At 44.3% G+C, this 18083-nt stretch overlaps 1 protein-coding gene across 4 annotated transcripts in view; it reads right to left on the reverse strand.

Moving 5' to 3' along the window:
- Positions 1 to 16012, reverse strand: part of NFRKB (nuclear factor related to kappaB binding protein) — a 31892-nt gene extending 15880 nt beyond the window's left edge. For 2 of the 4 annotated variants that reach the window (XM_039496702.1, XM_039496699.1), the window contains exons 1-14: positions 15855 to 16012; positions 14849 to 14880; positions 14054 to 14154; positions 12693 to 12848; positions 11548 to 11749; positions 10965 to 11092; positions 8286 to 8460; positions 7190 to 7291; positions 6241 to 6314; positions 4978 to 5062; positions 3024 to 3204; positions 1611 to 1719; positions 972 to 1098; positions 55 to 120 (exon numbers count right to left, since the gene is read on the reverse strand). In XM_039496702.1, coding sequence (XP_039352636.1) covers positions 55 to 120; positions 972 to 1098; positions 1611 to 1719; positions 3024 to 3204; positions 4978 to 5062; positions 6241 to 6314; positions 7190 to 7291; positions 8286 to 8460; positions 10965 to 11092; positions 11548 to 11749; positions 12693 to 12827 — 1384 coding nt within the window. In that variant the 5' untranslated portion in view covers positions 12828 to 12848; positions 14054 to 14154; positions 14849 to 14880; positions 15855 to 16012. The remainder of the gene's footprint in view (positions 1 to 54; positions 121 to 971; positions 1099 to 1610; positions 1720 to 3023; positions 3205 to 4977; positions 5063 to 6240; positions 6315 to 7189; positions 7292 to 8285; positions 8461 to 10964; positions 11093 to 11547; positions 11750 to 12692; positions 12849 to 14053; positions 14155 to 14848; positions 14881 to 15854) is intronic. The other 2 variants (XM_039496701.1, XM_039496700.1) reach the window with 2 other exon arrangements.
- Positions 16013 to 18083: the final 2071 nt, after the last annotated feature.

Raw genomic sequence — 18083 nt, forward strand, 5'->3', positions numbered from 1 at the left:
GAAAACATCTGATCTTAACTATTTAGAAAACACGGTACGAAACAAGTTACCTACCAAGTAATTTCCACTGCTGAGTTTTTTCCTTGAATTCAACAAAGGGAGAAAAGCTGGAAGGAACATCTGCAATGGAAGAGATAACGGCATTTCACATCCATGTTCCACAGATGCCTTACAAAGGCACACATGCAAACTTTTACTACTGTCTTTCAAGCTGCAGTTAGTCTCACGATGAAAAATAAAGCACTCTAACAGATTAAGTCACTACGTCTCTAAATATGGAGTTGATGAAGGGTGTTTTAGCAGGTCACGGTGGCAGTGGAAACCTCAAGATACCAGAACAGAATACTGAGCCTTTCACTTATAGGTTGCCAGTTTGAATCCTGTTCAGAATGAGAGAGACCAGAAGTGACCATATGTGGTGCTCTTTGGCCAACATGAAATGAATTTGGGAAACATCAGCCCAGTTCCCAGTGAAAAACCCACATTGCAAAGACCATCCTCACAAATGATACTAACTGCTCCCCTTTTAGAAGCTTCAGCTAAGGAGCCAGGGACCCATGGGCCATGGAGACTGAACTCTCTTTGTGCCCCCAGTGTTGGGGTCTTAATGCAGGGCTGATAATGGAAGAAGCCTGCACTGCCACTACCCAGGTTGTACCTGTTCTGTGGATAATCAGAGAACTTCAGTTCCCAGGGCTCTTTCAGGCTCCTTTCACCAGCACTCAGTTCAACATACAAAGTTTATAAAGAGATCAGGAACCAAGCTGGGTCCCAAGCACTGTGGTAACAGGATACAAAACAACCGCAACAACACTGCACTATGCTGCAGAACCCCTATCAGAGGTGCAAGCAACACTGGCAATGACTCAGTGCTTTTGTGAATTAATTGCTGACTGGGGTTAAAATATAGACCAGCATAGATTAAAAATAGTAATTTTGTTTGTACTGGAGTTTGAATAAGGGAGTTTTACCTCTGCTGTCACCTGTCAGATATTGCAGAGCAGGTAAAACCAGTTCTGACCAGTTAGGGGCAAAGGAGAACCAGCTATTCAGAGTGCTTGCAGGGGAAGACTGCCAATCCAGAACTTTATCCTCAAGCTGAAAAAGAAAACAGGATGCATTTATAGCGTCTTTCATACAAGCTCTAAAGGTTTAATATATAGAATTAATAGAATATAGAGCAGAGAGAAAGAAAGGGTAGTCAAGAAAGAAAAAGATGTGACCAGCTGAATTGTGAAGAGAGACACATAGGAGAAGGATATGTCAGACAACAGAAGCTGCAGAGGGAGAAAGCTCTTGCACCAATGTGAACGAAGGCTGCATATGTGAAAAACAAGTCCGTCTCCCCCCACACCCCAATCTGTAGTTAATATATTAACAGAAAAAAAGGGAGAGAGAAGTTCTACAGTCAGATGGGTTCACATTTATTATGAATGATGCAAAAGTTGACTTCCCCTGAGTTTATGAAACATGTTTAAAACGAAGAAGGATATCTAAAGCCTTGTTCATTTGATTCGGGTGGAATCACTGACGTGTAACTAGCACAAAATTCCCTGATTTTGCTGAGTCTAGAAAGACTTCTATAAACCTATCAATTAGTAGATCCTTACCACAGAGAGACTAGCAGGTCCTTCTAGAAGGAGGATCTCCAGAAGGAGAGAGAAGAAGCTGGAAGAGATTTCATTTACTCCAAGGCATGGCTTGATCTCTTCAAGAGGTCTTTGAATGAAGAAAAACACAAAATGTTAAATAATTTGGGTTTAGTAACATTTTACCAGCATTTCACAGACACACAGAAATGAGGATCAACGCTATATAATTACATAAGCTTATGCACTATAAGCTGCATGGAGCAGAGGCAAGCAGCCTCCTTTATGGTTCCCCCCAAACCTATATGGGGGAAAAGGCTCACAACCAAAGGAGACAGCTGTGACTTTCCCCCAATAATGAAAGAGTGAAGAGCGGCTAAGCATGGGTTAGAGCCAGACATGGTACAGGCAAAGGTTATTCCATAGCTCTGCCAGTGAACCTCAGTCCCGAGCTACAGCGCATCTACTCCAGCTCTGGACATTGTACGGAGCTTTGCCAGTGCACCTCAGTCAATCCACTGAACCCCACCACCATTTGACTTGAGAAGCTTTGCTACTAGTTGTATTAAAGAATGCTCCAGGTTCCGTTTACCAAATGGACTCTGTATCTCAGGCATAAGGTCTCAAACACCAAATGAACTTAAATTTTCACAGCGCCCTATCTCCAATGCAACTTTTAATCATGTTGTAACTGGGATTCCTGACTTGATTATAGTGGGTGTGCTGGTGGGGTACTTAAGAACTGCACACACAGCAGGAGGCACATTTTCGAACCACGGTCTATGCTTTCCCATCCCATTTCTTCCCAGAACGAGGAGCTATGGGGATTATTTTGGAGTTTCTGACAAAACAAGGGATTATTTCCACCCCATTTATCCATTTTTGCTTAACAACTGTAGTTATATAAAATAGCTTGAAACAGGGAGGACTCATTCTGAGGGAAGGCCATTTGCTCTAATGCACATGCTGCACCACACTCAATGGGGTGCAGTCTGGCTGAAAGCTAAACACAGCAGATGCCTTTTAAAAAAAGTTATTGGTGGTTGCAGGCACCTTCCCTGCTCTGCAGCTATCTCTCCACTATGACCTACACATGGGATTCCCAGCTTGCCTACCGATACTAGCTCGTTGAGTGCTAGCGAGGGAGTATAAAAGTAGTGTAGCTGCAATAGCTCAGTCATGCAAATACATACAGGTGATTCAGGTGGATTTGTACTCAGCATGGTTCACCCATGCCACTGCTTCGGCTGCTCATGCTATCATGGCTATACACCTATTTATACTCACGCTAGCTCTCAATGAGCTAATGCAAGTGTGTGTTTGTGAGCTGGGAATCATGTCCTTAGCTCGTAGTATCGATATGGCCTGTCTCTCACTCACTCTCTTTCACACCCACCCACCCACATCCCTATTAACTTTCTGAAAACCACTTACTCTTCTTTAACAGCTGACAGAGCAATGGGGGATGGGTCCTGTGATACTGGGGGCATTCCATCAGCGTTGCTAAAGGAGTCGGCCAAATCTTCCACCTCGGATTTAATCACCTTCAACTTTTTTTTCTTCTTTTCTTCCTTTTCTTTCACCTTCTTCTTCATGATGGCAAGGTCAAACAAGGCTTTGGATAAAGGAGACAGAACAAATCTCAGTGAAACATTTCAGTGTATAACATTAGGCATCAGAAATGAACTAGATACTCAATTATGTATTTGGAAATGTATTTATCATGCATTTAATTCTACCATCAAATTATTCCACTGGAATCGAGATTAACTTTTTGGAGCAAGTGACTGACTATTTTTATATCTTTATAGGTGTTTGTACAACATTACACACATCCCCATACAACAGCAGTTCGCCCAGAACTGCTGCAAGATAAGCAGTGGTCATTGCCACAGGGCACTTATTCAATCTTCTGCATTATGTGTAGGGAGATTCCACAGGAAATCTCCCTCTCTTCCTCAGTGCACTGCTCTTGACTAGAGAAACTCTTTAGTTGGGGAAAGGGGGTGTTTAAAAAATAGGTGACATCTGAGATTGGGAGGACTGGTTTATTTACCTAGATCAGTGGCTCCCAAACTTTAACAACCTGTGAACCCCTTTCACCAAAATGTCAAGTCTCATGAATCCCCTCCTAAAAATGAATATTTCCAGGGATTTTTTCCTTTACCTGAGTATAAAATATAAAAGCATTGATCTTGGAAATATAAAATTTGTTTTTATGACATGCTTATTACACACTATTATTAATTATTTATTTATCATTACAGTATTTTTAATACATTATGAAAACAGCAACACTCTTCCAAGATCTCACTTTCGTAGCTTGTAGCACTTTGAATAAGCCTGTTATAAGGCAAGACTCCTATGTTTTATCAAGGAATATCAGATGTGAAACAGCATGAAGGTATTTAAGAAGCCAACTCAAATTGTTCCTCCTACACAAGCATTCAGGGATTGAGCAGTCCAGGCAAACAACGCACGTAACAACAAAGATTAAACTTGTTCTTCATAATAATTTTAAAAACAATACTAGCTGCCTATTTAATTTTAAAAACAGCAAAAAATATCCACCTCCCTTTCCATTTCTTAGAAGGAGTCTTGAAGTTGAAATGTCCTCAGTGTGACAGATATGCTTGCTTTGATCTGCTTAGCTCTTCGAAGTCTAGGGGCTGCTGACCCTGTGCTGCCCAGGGTCCCTAGGGACAGCTCTGTCCGCCATTAGGGAATTCCCCCCCCCCGAACCCCCTGTAACATTTTGTGAACCCCCAGGGGTTCATGAACCCCAGTTCGGGAACCACTGACCTAGATATCTAACATGCCACATATTGCACTTACCCTCAGTTTTTCTTGGGCACGTAATCTCCTGTGTCTACACTATTTAGATCCAATAGCCTACCAAGTAATCATTAAATTGGAGTTATTTCCAAAAAGGAATTTTTTTCCAGACCCAAGTCTATAGCTATGTTTATTTTTGTTAATATTCTGAGCTGTTTATTGGTAACAGACAAACTGTACTTTAAGTTGATGGACAACCAACCACTCTCCTTCCCTCTATAACAGCGTTTAAAAGAGAACTCTATAAATTCATGGTGGTGAAGTCCATAAATGGCTATTAGCCAGGATGGGTAAGGAATGGTGTCCCTAGCCTCTGTTTGTCAGAGGATGGAGATGGATGGCAGAAGAGAGATCACTTGATCATTGCCTGTTAGGTTCACTCCCTCTGAGGCACCTGGCATTGGCCACTGTCGGTAGACAGATACTGGGCTCGATGGACCTTTGGTCTGACCCGGTACGGCCGTTCTTGTGTTCTTATGTTCTCTGTAGAGCTGCAGCAACAGAAAGCCCAAGGGGCACATTCCCATGACAACACTGCACCCAAGTCACTGACCTGCCAAGGAGCCCTTCCGGCCAGCATTCACACGAGTCATGATGTCATCGAGAGTCAGGTCCCCTGTCACTAGGTCAGGGTGGTCCTACACAGGACAAAGAAGGATAGGGGAAAGAGGCACCAGAGAAAAAGGTGAGACCTAGAACTTGAGTTTCTGTGGGCAATCCACAGATACTCAACTTACTGAAGGTGAACCGAGGAAACTACCTAACCCTTGTGGCACTCTGTACCTCAAAGCAGCCCCCTGGAACCTCCATATTCACCCCGTCATATAATTATGATATAGTTCAGGAGTTGGCAACCTTTGAGAAGTGGTGTGCCGAGTCTTCATTTATTCACTCTAATTTAAGGTTTCGCACGCCAGTAATGCATTTTAATGTTTTTAGAATGGCTCTTTCTATAAGTCTATAATATATAACTAAACTATAGTTGTATGTAAAGTAAATAAGGTTTTTAAAATGTTTAAGAAGCTTCATTTAAAATTAAATTAAAATGCAGAGCCCTCTGGACCGGTGGCCAGGATCCGGGCAGTGTGGGTGCCACTGAAAATCAGCTCACATGCCGCCTTTGGCGCACGTGCCATAGGTTGCCTACCCCTGATATAGTTCATACAAAGCATGGCATATAGTCCACAAACAACATTTAGTCTCCCCATAACACATCACTGGTGAGTTCTAGGAGACCTCTGTAGATGTCAGCATAAAAGACAAAAGCTAAATATCCATGTAGACTTAACCGTAGGGCATGATAAAGGTTAAACTGTGGTTATGCTTTGACAAGTGACAAAGCTCTCATGAGTTCCAGATGTATTCTCTCCCTAGGATCCCAAATCAAACTGCAGTTTAGAACTCCAACATTTAACTCCTGGCATCTCAACCCTGGCACTTTCAGGGACCATGCCTGCAAAGCCATAATTCCCCAACACTCCGGGATTTGGAAACCAAGATTAACTTTATTTTCCGTCCTCAAAGACTCCAAAGCCACAACCTAGCTGAAAATTTTGCTGAGGATGCATGAGGAAGAATAGAACCCCACTTGGGTCTCCCCATAGCTGACTTTGCAGGGCTGAAAAAGGTAAAAACTTTTCACTGGGGGGTGGTAAGGCAGATATGACAGATGGAAAGTAGAGGAGCTGTATGAGAAGGGGCCCTAAGAAATTACAATACTTTTACCAGCCATAACTGCACTATACATTACAGCCGACAGACAAGCTAAAAAACAAACAGAGGTAATCCCCAGCCCCATGTCTCCTAGGTGTCTTACAGGCTGACGTTTCCGTTTCTCATGATGCTTCTTCAGCATCACCTTCAGGTCATTCTCCCCAAAATCAAGTTTATCTGCAATGAAATAAATCCAAGAAAAACTATTACCAAAATTCCTTGTCAGTCTGTTATTACAGTAATTTAACATACCTTTTCCTCATCCATCCCCGCCTTCAACAATCTTCAAGTTTTAATAGCTAAATGCTACTTGACAGCTTGAAATTCAGTCTGTGACCCAACCAGACCAGGTCATGAAAAGCCACCACAGCACTTTCTTATCCAGCTTTTCAAGGTGGTTTTCTTGGGAGAAGTGCGTAGGAGGAGTGTACAGATTTGACTAGACAGCCCTAGAATTAGCTCCCTTGATATACAGTAATACTGTTCAACTTGCATTATGGGGTTCTGCTTTATCCATTAGAGAGTGAACAATGATGAACATACACATCACAACAACAGAGAGGAAGGATGGCTGTGTGTTAAAATATTAGTTTGCCTCAACAGAAAGGAGGGTACCGGAAGGAGTATATTTAGAGACCTCATGGATCAAGAAGAAAGTGAAGCATTACAAAAGATCATGTTCATGACGTCCTTGACTTTCAGTACTTGACTTTTCAGAAAGGACTGGAAGAAATCACCCTTCCTGAATAAAGTTATTTCTATACTAGAGAGCTTACAACAGCACAGTTGTATCGATGCAGCTGCATCACTGTAAGATCTCTCGTGCAGCCGCTCTATGCCGACGGGAGAGAGCTCTCCCATTGACATACTGCTCTGCACACTACCATTTACACTGGCAAAACTTATGTCACTCGGGGAGAGGTGTGGAGGGGAGCATGTTTCACACCCTTGAGCAACATAAGTTTTGCTGACATACGTGGTAGGGTAGACATGGCCGAAGTAGTTCCAAGCAGCTCCTCACTACTTCACTTGTGCCTTTGCTCGGTTCTCACCTGCTGTTTTCATATCCAGAGTTGACAATGTGGGGATCACTCTGAGGGGAAGAGCTGGACTCGGGCAATGTGCTGGAGAATTTGGAAGCCAGGAACTTAGATCTGAGAAAACAGAAAGTTGTAAATTCAATTTTATTTCTACAGGGAATGCTGCCCAAACAGCCTATTAACTCTATCCCCAGGGTTCAAAGGAGCCATACCAATGAAACATGAATCCAATAGTTACTTTACTGTCAAAAAGACACTCTCCCCATCCCCTCACTTCCCTGGCAGCTTCCCTTCCACCAACTGGATGGGTTATTTAAACAGCTATGAAAAGCAGACCTGGATTAGACGAACAGTGGTTTAATAGTTAGTCTGGTAGTTGAGTCTCAGTGCTAATTCCAACACTGATACGGATGCTGTGCATGGTTTTGTCCAAGTCACTTCATCTTTGCATGAATATTTCAATTTCCCTATCGATAAATGGGGATAATAATTCTTATCTCCTTAACAGCAGTATTGTGAGGCATTATTAATAAAATTTTGTATAAAGCACTGAAAAAAATAAGGCGGTATTGATTCCACCTGCAAATAAAGAGTCTGAGTATCTACCCCAGGACAAGCAGGAGAACCAGGGTCCACCCACTTCCCAACCTGCACAAACACACAAAAGACCGTCAGGGAAAGAAAACATATGAACTTTAAGAGTAAATAAAGGTGACTGTTTCCGTGATGTGCACTCCTATCCACTAGGAACCTGATTCTGAATCCCTACGTAGGCGTAAAGCGTGTCAGAAAGTGGTAACCGTTGATTACTACCATCTTGGACAGGACTGGAACCAGGAACCCAGTGCTGGAAGTCTGTATTATCAGTTATCCACCAGCCATCCATTGCACTGCGTAAGGCAAGTTTATGTCAGAAAGATATTGAGGAAGGATTTATTATTCTTCAATAACAAGTAAAATTCCTAGGAAACTGGGAAAGTCACTATGTCCAGTTCTGGCATCAATGCCAAAGGAGGCTTTCAACTGCGCCCATAACTGCAGAGGGCTTTCCAGCCCAGCCCATACCCCAGTCTCTCATGCTATTCCTGGGACACACTGGCTACATTACCTTCTTCATCGGAGGATAAGGTGGTGTCTCCACATTCCTCCTTCACCTCCCTCAGGACCTTCAGGTAGCGTTGATGTGTCCGTCTATCCCTTTCTTCTGGGCCGCATGGAGGGGATGGGTATTTTTTCTTAAGGGTCAGATCAGGGCCACCTTTCCTAGCCAGATCGAGCAGGTGCTGAAGTAAAGAGACAGACATCTACAACACAGGGAAGACTCTGGGATGCAGAGTCCAGCTTTGTGGGCAATGAGTAACTTATACCCACCTACAGATCAATTTACTTAGTTTAAAAATTATAACATATCTACCCAGTTCTTTATAAGCTAACTAACAGCATTCTAGTATTTAGTATGCAGGGAATCCCAAAAAGTATGCCAGTACTTAATAAAGGGGAAGTCTAATAACTGATTGTATTCCTGCATCGCTTTCCATTCTCATTATCCCTTATTCTCATTCTATATGATCCATTTTGTCAAGTACAGACTAGTCATTGTTCGGAAGAGCATCTGAAGAGGTTTGCACCCCATGAAGCTTAACACAGATTTGGAACACTAGCTTTAAACAAACAGGTGGGGAAAATATCCTTCAAAAGAAAAAGGAAAAAGTAGTTTAACCCTTAGGATAACAAAGAAGAGATTTGTCCCACATACAAACCCCACCTCCCATTCCCATCCTGAATGTAAGAGCTCCCCCTCTCACTCAATAGGTGGAACGCTTCATTCTCCCTGACTATCTAACCTTAGCCATAAGCCACCATTGTGGCATGGAGCCCAGTAATTATATGCCTCCAGCCTAAATTGCTGTTGTGACATCTCTTCTCTCTGATTCCTGGCCTGAGGGACAGACAAGATGCTTCAGGAGCACAGACTGAGCAATCTTCCCAGCAGAACTGGGTAGGAGTGGCCCTTCCACAAGTCCAGACCCGTTCTACCTGCCAGCAGCAAGAAACGCTCCCTACTCCTTACCACAGTACCTCCACTGCACTGTCTAGTTTCACTCAAACTGCAGCTTCCAAGGTCTGCTTCTTCAAGAGATAGTGAAGTTTAATTGGTGTCTGTAAAATGCTTTGAGATCCTCAGATCAAAGGTCCAGGAGTCATGTGGTTAATTAAGGACTGCCTAAGAAAGGTGAGGCTACTGACTAACAGCAGAAGTGGCAACGTCATTACAAATAAATGGTTTATTTTGAAGTCTGTTCCTCTTTCCTTACCTACCAAGAGACAAGTTCAAGTTCTGGGTTTCCCCTGCTAAAGGGTATGGCATCAGTAACATCTAAGTGGATAAATTTAGGTTTTTAGGACCAGTTACAAAAGAAAATGGACACAAAACTCAATCTCTGCAGGAGAAAAACTGTCCAATTAGCCTTCAAACAACACATGCAGCCAGCTTTAAAAGAAGGTGAAAGATTTATACAATCTGAAGAGAAACCGTATCTAATGTTTAAGACAGTAGTATTTTTTCATGACGCTTACCAACTTGATGAAAACATTGTTATATTTAAAAAAACCTCAAACACTTCACTGCACTCCTAGTCAGATACATTTAAAAGCCAAGATGCCAGTGTCCTAACGAAAATGGAATGCAGACTAATGGTTAGAGCAAAATACTTGGAGTCAGTACTAGGGGGTTGCTATCACAGGTGACAAGAAGTCAGCACTGGGAATTGACTAGCCCAGGGAGTCCAAACACTCTGGTTCTAATCCCAACGTTGCCACTGAACAACATGATGTTGGGGAAGTCACTTGACCATCACTTTGCCAACCCATTAAATAACAACATTTACTTTGCTGGGATGGAAGGAGCGAGAGGGGAGAAAGGCTGAGTGCTAAATATAATTGGTCTCTATATTTGGCCTTGGTGCAACCGCTGCTGGAATACTAGGTCCAGTGCTGGGGCCCACAATCCAAGAAGAAGGTTGATAAATTGGAGAAGGTTCCGAGAAGAGTCACAAGAACGATTAAAGGATTAGAAAACATCTCTCTAGTGATAGACTCAAAGCTCAATCTATTCAGCTTAGCGAAGAGAAGGTTAAAGGGTGACTTGATTACATTCTATACATATCTGCATGGGGAACAAATATTTAACAATGGGCTCTTCAGTCTAACAGAGAAGGTATAACAACCTACTGGCTGGAGGTTGAACCTAAACCAATTCAGACTGGAAATAAGCTGGACATTTTTAAGAGTGGGTAACTACCCCTGGAAGAATTTACCAAGAGTCATGCTGCATGACTGGCAATTTTAAAATCAAGACTGGATGTTTTCCAAAAGATTTACTCTAGACATTATTTTGGGGGTAGTTCTATGGCCTGTGTTATACAGGAGGTCAGACTAGATGATCACAATGGTCACTTCTGACTGTGGAATCTATAAATTGTTTATAAAACAATGAGCTCCTCAGGGAAAAAAAAAAAGGTGCTACATAGAAGAGTGAGGCATCTGTGCAGGTTCAGGGTAAGACAGATACTTGTCAAATATCTGCATGAGCATCCGGAATCCTTTCAGCAACTTTACATTTAGGGACCAACCAAGCCTAAAAATCAAAACAGCTGCAGTATTTAATAAAACATTCCAGCAGGGAATAGTGGCTACATGAACACCACCGAATCCTTCAACAGACAAAGTTAAATCATGTTCTTCATGTAATGCATCAAGTAACTCACAGCACCCTGCAAGAACTTACATTGCGGGAAGCAAGGATCTGCTTGAGGAGACGGTAGAAGTACTGCTGCTGGGAGTTCAGGTAGCGTTTGTACTGGGACTTGAAACAGAGCTGGCGGTATTTCACAACTTCAGGATTAAAGTGCCCATCTGTAGAAAAGAATAAAAACTGTTTTGACTTCCCTCCACTGCAAGATGAGATTAAAGCCTTTTTAAAAGTTTGCAGTTTATTTTCTCTACATAAATAACCCAGACGCTACAGCAGCCACAACCTGTTGAAAAATCAAGTATAATATCAGAGATTGCAATTCTCGGAGGAGTGACAAGATCTGGAGCTTTGCTGTTCTAGGTCAGATGACCAAGAGTTCTTGCCTCTGAGAAATACATCTGGAGATCTCAGCAGACAAGTGTATACATCACAAAAACGGCACGGCTGGCACTAGCTGATACCTTGTTGACAGTCTCAGCAAACAGGTCTGCATTGTACCAACTCCATGAATAAACAGAGCTTCAGCCTCCTTCGCTATCAACCTGGTACCTTTCACCAGATATACATTAAATAAAAAGAAAAAAAAAAGTTAGAAGCAGCATGAGTGGACACTGACCCCGGAAGAGTTTCTGGGCAATGTGCAGTGGGTTTCCAAAGCGAAAGTTCTCTCCGCTGAACAGAGCTGGGATGAGCTTGTTCTGGTGCTCAGGGTTGTTTTCCGGGAAATGGGGCAGGAACTTTTTTAGGTGGTCTCGCTGTGAGTCTGTCAGAACCTCCTGCCACGTAGATAGGCTGACAACTTCAAAAAAGATCTCAGGCTAAAGGAGACAAAGACAAGAATGAAGCAAAATGCCTTCCAGCATCTTTAACAAATCTTTATCCCTCAAGGCTTTCCAGAGGGAAATAAAAGTCACAAGACACTGTCCAGTACAGACTGTGGAAAGTAGTGGTCTAAAACACTGAAAGGCGAACATATTAAAGGATTCCAGTCATGAGGACCCATAGCAGATGGAGAGAGAGATCAGGAGGTATAAAAGTAATAGAAAGATGTTCTAATATTAGATCTGAGAAGAGATTGAGAGTCACTATGTTTACTAGATAAGGAACAGACTAGAAAAAAAAGGGGGCTTTTAAAATAGATTTAGCTAAGGTGACTTGAAACACCACTCAGCACCTTTAAAATCATGTTTAGCTAGCTATGTTGTAATCTAGGAGGGAGCCCAGGCTACAACACAACAAGGTAACTCAACTGTTAGCTCAGGGGTTCTCAGACTTTTGTAGTGGTGACACCTTTCACATAGCAAGCCTCTGAGTGCGACCCCCCCCCTTATACATTAAAAACACTTTTTTATATATTTAACACTATTATAAATGCTGGAAGAAAATCGGGGTTTGGGGTGGAGGCTGACAGCTCATGACCCCACATGTAATAACCTTGCGACCCCCGAGGGGTCCCAACTCCCAGTCTGAGAACCCCTGTGCTAGCTGTTAAAACTGTCTGTATACAGGTGTCCGGGGAAGGGAGAGTTCCAATTGGGTTCAACTAACCAGATTGAGTCAAGTTGATTTCAAAACCCACCTTTTTTCAGCAGGGCCTGGGACACCTGGGGATGTTACCCCTCTTTTCCCTCCACCCCACAACTGCTCTGACTCTCCTCTGTCAAACAGTGAGAATAATACCCACAACCTCCTTGTGAGATGAGTAAGTAGTTATGTTTATCGAACACTCTGGAAATGGAAAGTGCTCTTATTATTACTTACATCCTCTAGGAGATCCTCTGGCAGGCTAACTCTTGTTGCTCCTAGCATGCAGTCCTCCATGATCCGTGTGCCATTTCCCTCCCCACATGGTCCTAGCTCCAATGGGTCTGTCAGCATGTGGTCCAGAGAATCCATTCTTCAGTGTAATCTCAGTCCCTGAACAAAATAAACTATTATTTGCTGGCATAAACTTGCCAACAACAAAGACGGGGGGGGGCTGCGCACTCCAGTGGATCAAAGCAAGTTCAATGTAACACGGTTTCACCTATAACACGGTAAGATTTCTTTGTTCCCAAGGACAGTGCTATATTGAGGTAGAGGTGTACTAGGGACTATCACTCTTTCAGGTGACAAGCCTGCACACAAATATACACAGAGTACATATAAAGAACACTAGGGAAACAGAAATGGATATTAGATGATTAATAACCATAGTTTTAAATTTTGCTTACCTGTTCCACTTACAACACTACCAACTGTTTGCATTCCTAATAATTTACTTTTCACTATATATGCAATTTATATTTTGCCTGTCACTAAACTTTAATAATAAAGACCGGCCTGGTCAGTTTCACTCCGAGTCTTATGCACTACATCACTGCTGCAATATTTGGGATGAAACACTATTGAGGAATGTTCAAATCCAAATTAAAAAAATATTCTCCTACACAAACTAATTTGGAAGCCTAAACATAAATCACCTTTACATTAAATTCACTCTTACAACATGGTTTATGGTTCATGATCAGAAGCCTCACAACCCAGGATTCTGAAGAGGGTGAAACCTGTAAGTAGAGTAATGGAAACTACGAGAAATAGAAAAACCCAAGACAAGGGGATAGATGAGAAGTGTATAAAGAATCATGAAGAAAGAGCTACTGGAATTAGAGGGTGTTGCCTGCTGAGCAAACCAGACCTCAGGCTATTGGTCTGCAAAGATACTTCATGGCTCTGACCAGATGAGAGACCTGTAAATATACTCCCTTTATTTTCCATAGCAGCCTGAAGCTTTCTTACAAGTGAGTTAAACATTACTCTCATGCCTCCACGCAAAACATGCCACACTAAGTAGCATTATAACATTAAAGAATTCACAACTTTGCTTCTGTGGTTGTGACTTCAATACACCATCTACAAAGGGCCAACCACTCAGCAGCATAAGTCTTACCCAAACAACAAACATTAAGCCACTCATTAATTTGCCCTACATGTGAATCCTGATTCATGTTCAGCCACTGGAACGCTGAATGTAATTCATTTTGAAATCTCATTTCTATTCCAAGCTTTAGTGCAGTTTGGTTCAATCTGTCAGCGGAGATGAGTCCCTTTTCAGAACTAAATTGGTTCAGAGGAGGAATTACCTCTTGCCTCCAGAACGCGCGGACACTCTAGCCAAGGATTAAGAACATTCGAGAAGCGGGATTAAAGTATGTGAACTGAAGTCGTCTCAAGTGTACCTGGTCTGTGAATAAAACAAGAGATTGAACTTGAATCAGTAAGAGTAGAAAAATGGGAATACATGTTTACTTTTTTAAAATTAAAACACAAGTTCTACGGCTTTTAGCCTATAAATAATCTGGTTAAACCACGTGAATTCATCATAAATTGGAGAAACAGACAACAACATTGCCAATAAAGACAATTATAATCCAATATTGTCAACTAGCTTTTCAATGGGGTTTACAAAATATGCTCTATAAGCTTTGTGAGGTATGGGAATTCATACTAGTTCTACAATACAGAGAGAAACTGAGGCACAGAGGTTAAGGGACTTGCCTAAAATCCAGTGGCAGAGTCAGGAATAAATCTCAGCAGTCCTTGTTCCTGCTGCCCAAAGAACCATTTACACAGCAGATTCAATGCCTGACCTACCATTCCCTATTAAAAATATTACAATCATGATACTCAACACCAGCTACTACAAGACGCAAAGTTACATCATTCTTCCAGATCACCCTCATTTATTTTCAAAGGTGTTTTACAAATTTATTTAGATTTTGTGACCTATTCCAGGCTCAAAACACTTACAAAATATAACATCAACCATTGATAAAATGCAACCAAAACAAATCAAATGCTCAAACACCAACCACAGAGACTATAACAATATACACCTGCTAACATATAACAAAACAAACTCCTCAAATGACACTCACCATCACCCTCTAACTGTCCCTTCCAAAGAGCCCTGGGAAAGAAGGATGGACATAGTTAGATCTGTTTGCAAAGCCTAGGTATTTCTTCAGGGAGTGCTCAACCCCCCAAAACGTTTCAATGCTTTTTCTGCTAATAACAAAAGTTGATAATCAAAGTCAGCAGCAACACTACAATGAACAAACAGTAACTGCACAGGATAGAGAAAAAAAATAGTCCACTCAAGGGACCCAGGTAACAAACAGTGGCTTGGACAGCATTGCCAACCACCCTCAACAAAAAGCCCCTCTCTCTCCAAGGATCACCCCGCCCCCCAGGAACCCTCACACCATGCCGGTAGCTCATCCCCAGGAACCCAATCACCTCGACTCTTAGACCACCCAGCTCTCCGCCCCCAGGAGCCCCCCCGCAGGCCCTTGCCCCCAGTCCCCATGAGCCCCCGAAGGTCCTTGCCGCCCCTGCACGCCCTTGCCCCCGCTCTCCACCCCCATGAGCCTCCCTGCAGGCCCTTGCCCCCGAGGAGCCCACCGCAGGCCCTTGCTCCCCACCCCCACCCCTAGGAGCCCCCGCAGGCCCTTGCCCCCGCTCCTCATCCCCAGGAGCCCCCACAGGCCCTTGCCCCCGATCCCCACCCCATGAGCCCCCGAAGGTCCTTGCCGCCCCCTGCACGCCCTTGCCCCCGCTCCCCGCCCCCAGGAGCCCCCGCAGGCCCTTGCCCCCGCTCCTCATCCCCAGGAGCCCCCACAGGCCCTTGCCCCCGCTCCCCACCCCAGGAGCCCCCTGCACGCCCTTGCCCCCGCTCCCCACCCCATGAGCCCCCTGCAGGCCCTTGCCCCCCACTCCCAGGAGCCCCCGCAGGCCCTTGCTCCCCCGCTCCCCACCCCATGAGCCCCTGCAGGCCCTTGCCCCCCCCCCGAGGAGCCCCCGCAGGCCCTTGCCCCCCCTCCCCCGAGGAGCCCCCGCAGGCCCCTGCCCCCCGCAACCGGCTCCAGGCCGCACGCGGCTCACCCAGCTTCCAAGTTTCGTGGGGGAGGGGCGCAGCACCCAGGGAGTTTGCGGGGCGAGGGTGGGGGGGAGAGGCGCGTGCGCGCGCACCCTCTCCCCAGAGCACGAGCGCGAGCACGGTGCCCGGAAGGCGGAGCCCCCAGCTCAGCCTGACGGACCCTTCGTACGCATGCGCACCACCTCTTCCCAGCGACCTCAAAGTGGAGCGTCTGCGCGGCAGCCTCTCACGCATGCGTAACGTCACGTAGTGGGCGTGGCTCGAACTAGCTGCTGCAGCCCTGTGGGCGGGGTTAGCGCAGCGCAGGGGGGCGGACCCGGAGAAAATAGGAACCAGGGGTTTTGAGCGAGGAAGTGGGGTGCATAGCTGTGAAGGGGCGGGGTGTATAGCTGGGGTGAAGAGGGGTGGGGAGGTGCAGAGGGTGTACAGATGTGGGGAGGTGCATTAGTATGTGTGGGGTGTGTACAGATGTGGGGAGAGGTGCATTGGTGTGGGGGGTGCACAGGTGTGGGGGGAGGTGCATTGGTGTGGGGGGGTGCACAGATGTGGGGGGAGGTGCATTGTGTGTGGGGAGGGTGTACAGATGTGGGGAGAGGTGCATTGGTGTGGGGGTGCACAGATGTGGGGGGAGGTGCATTGTGTGTGGGGGTGTACAGATGTGGGGAGAGGTGCATTGGTGTGGGGAGGGTGTACAGATGTGGGGGGATTCACTTAATTTAGTTTTGGTGAAAAGGTACCAGATTGACAGCCCGGGAACCTCATATCTTCAGATTCTCCACAGCACAGATACAACTTGGGTAGCAGCAGTGCAAGCTTTTCCACGCTATCTGGTCAGTGTGCTTGAACCTTAACCTAAAGAGATCTGGGGAGGAGTGGGTAGGTGTCTCCATGGCCTATTCCATTCATACTGCTGAGACTGCCAACAAGGGTTGGACATGTTTTTTCCCCATGTATTGCAGACATCTGTCATGAAGAACTGGACTGACACCCATATTCACAAAGGTCACCAAACAATCATCCCATGGTTAGCCGTTACTAGTGACATAGGATGGATTTGAACTGCTTATTTACTGATTTCCAGTAGCCACCACACCATGCTATGGCTATTACTGCTTGTTGGGGGTGATTTAATTACATTGATGGGAGAGCTCTCTCCCATCAGCATAGAGTGGCTACACGGGGAGATCTTACAGCGGTGCAGCTGCAGTGGTACAGTTACGCTGCTATAAGGTCTCTAGTGTAGACATGGTCTAGGTGTATGATTAGGATGCTACCAAAAATTGCATGACATTTAGTGGCCATCTATAGAATAAAGACAATACCAAATTATGCTGCTAGCATGATGATAAATTGGGTCTTGAGGAAGGATTTGATCAAGGCAAAGATAGTGGCCTTGCACGTGAGCTATGGGTGGACATTTCATGCATGGGTGGGAGGCGGCATGGAAGAAGATGAGGAGGTGTTTATTGGAGAATTATACAATCCGTATATGGCATAGTGGAGGGTAATACAAAAAGACCCAAGAACAGAAGTATGGAAGGGCAGAATTATGCAGCACCTTGAATGCAAAAACTGGAAATTAGGGGCCTGGAAGCTTAAGACAAGTAACTTACAGGTGTAAGCTGAATCATATTTGACTACAGCAGCTGCTGCTGCAACCATCATGAATGCACAAATCACATTCAGTATTTAAAAAAGAAGAAAAATTTATTAATTTTGTTTTTACACCTGCCAGATAGCACAATACTATTAACACTATAACAGTCACTGAATGTACAATAAACATACACATTTAAATAACAGAACAGGGTCAGAATGATGCAACTAGTCAGTCAGCTTCAGTGTCTCACAAAACATCCAGATTTAGTCCCAGGTGTTTTAACAGTTCTTGGAAAGAAGCAAGTAAGATTATTTTGGAGAGCAGAGAATCAGGGCCAACTTCTGCACTCAGATGCATGAGCAGGGGTACCCAATGGAAGCCAAAGGGAGCACCCAGCATGTAATTCTTAGGGCAGCCTTAAGCTCTGATGGGATATTATTTAGGAGACAGAGATCTATGGGCTGGCTCCAGCAAAAGAAAAGAAATTCATATGTTTTCTGCACTGCAGGTCTGCACACAGCCATAGAAACAGATTTTCATTTTTAAGAGGGGCCCTGCACTACAGACCCAACTGTAGGACTGTTTTTCACTACCAAATTTCTGTTCTCTCCCCAGATCTGTGTAATCGTTATAA

Source organism: Mauremys reevesii, linkage group 12 (genome assembly GCF_016161935.1).
Source record: "Mauremys reevesii isolate NIE-2019 linkage group 12, ASM1616193v1, whole genome shotgun sequence".
Lineage (NCBI taxonomy): Eukaryota > Metazoa > Chordata > Testudines > Geoemydidae > Mauremys > Mauremys reevesii.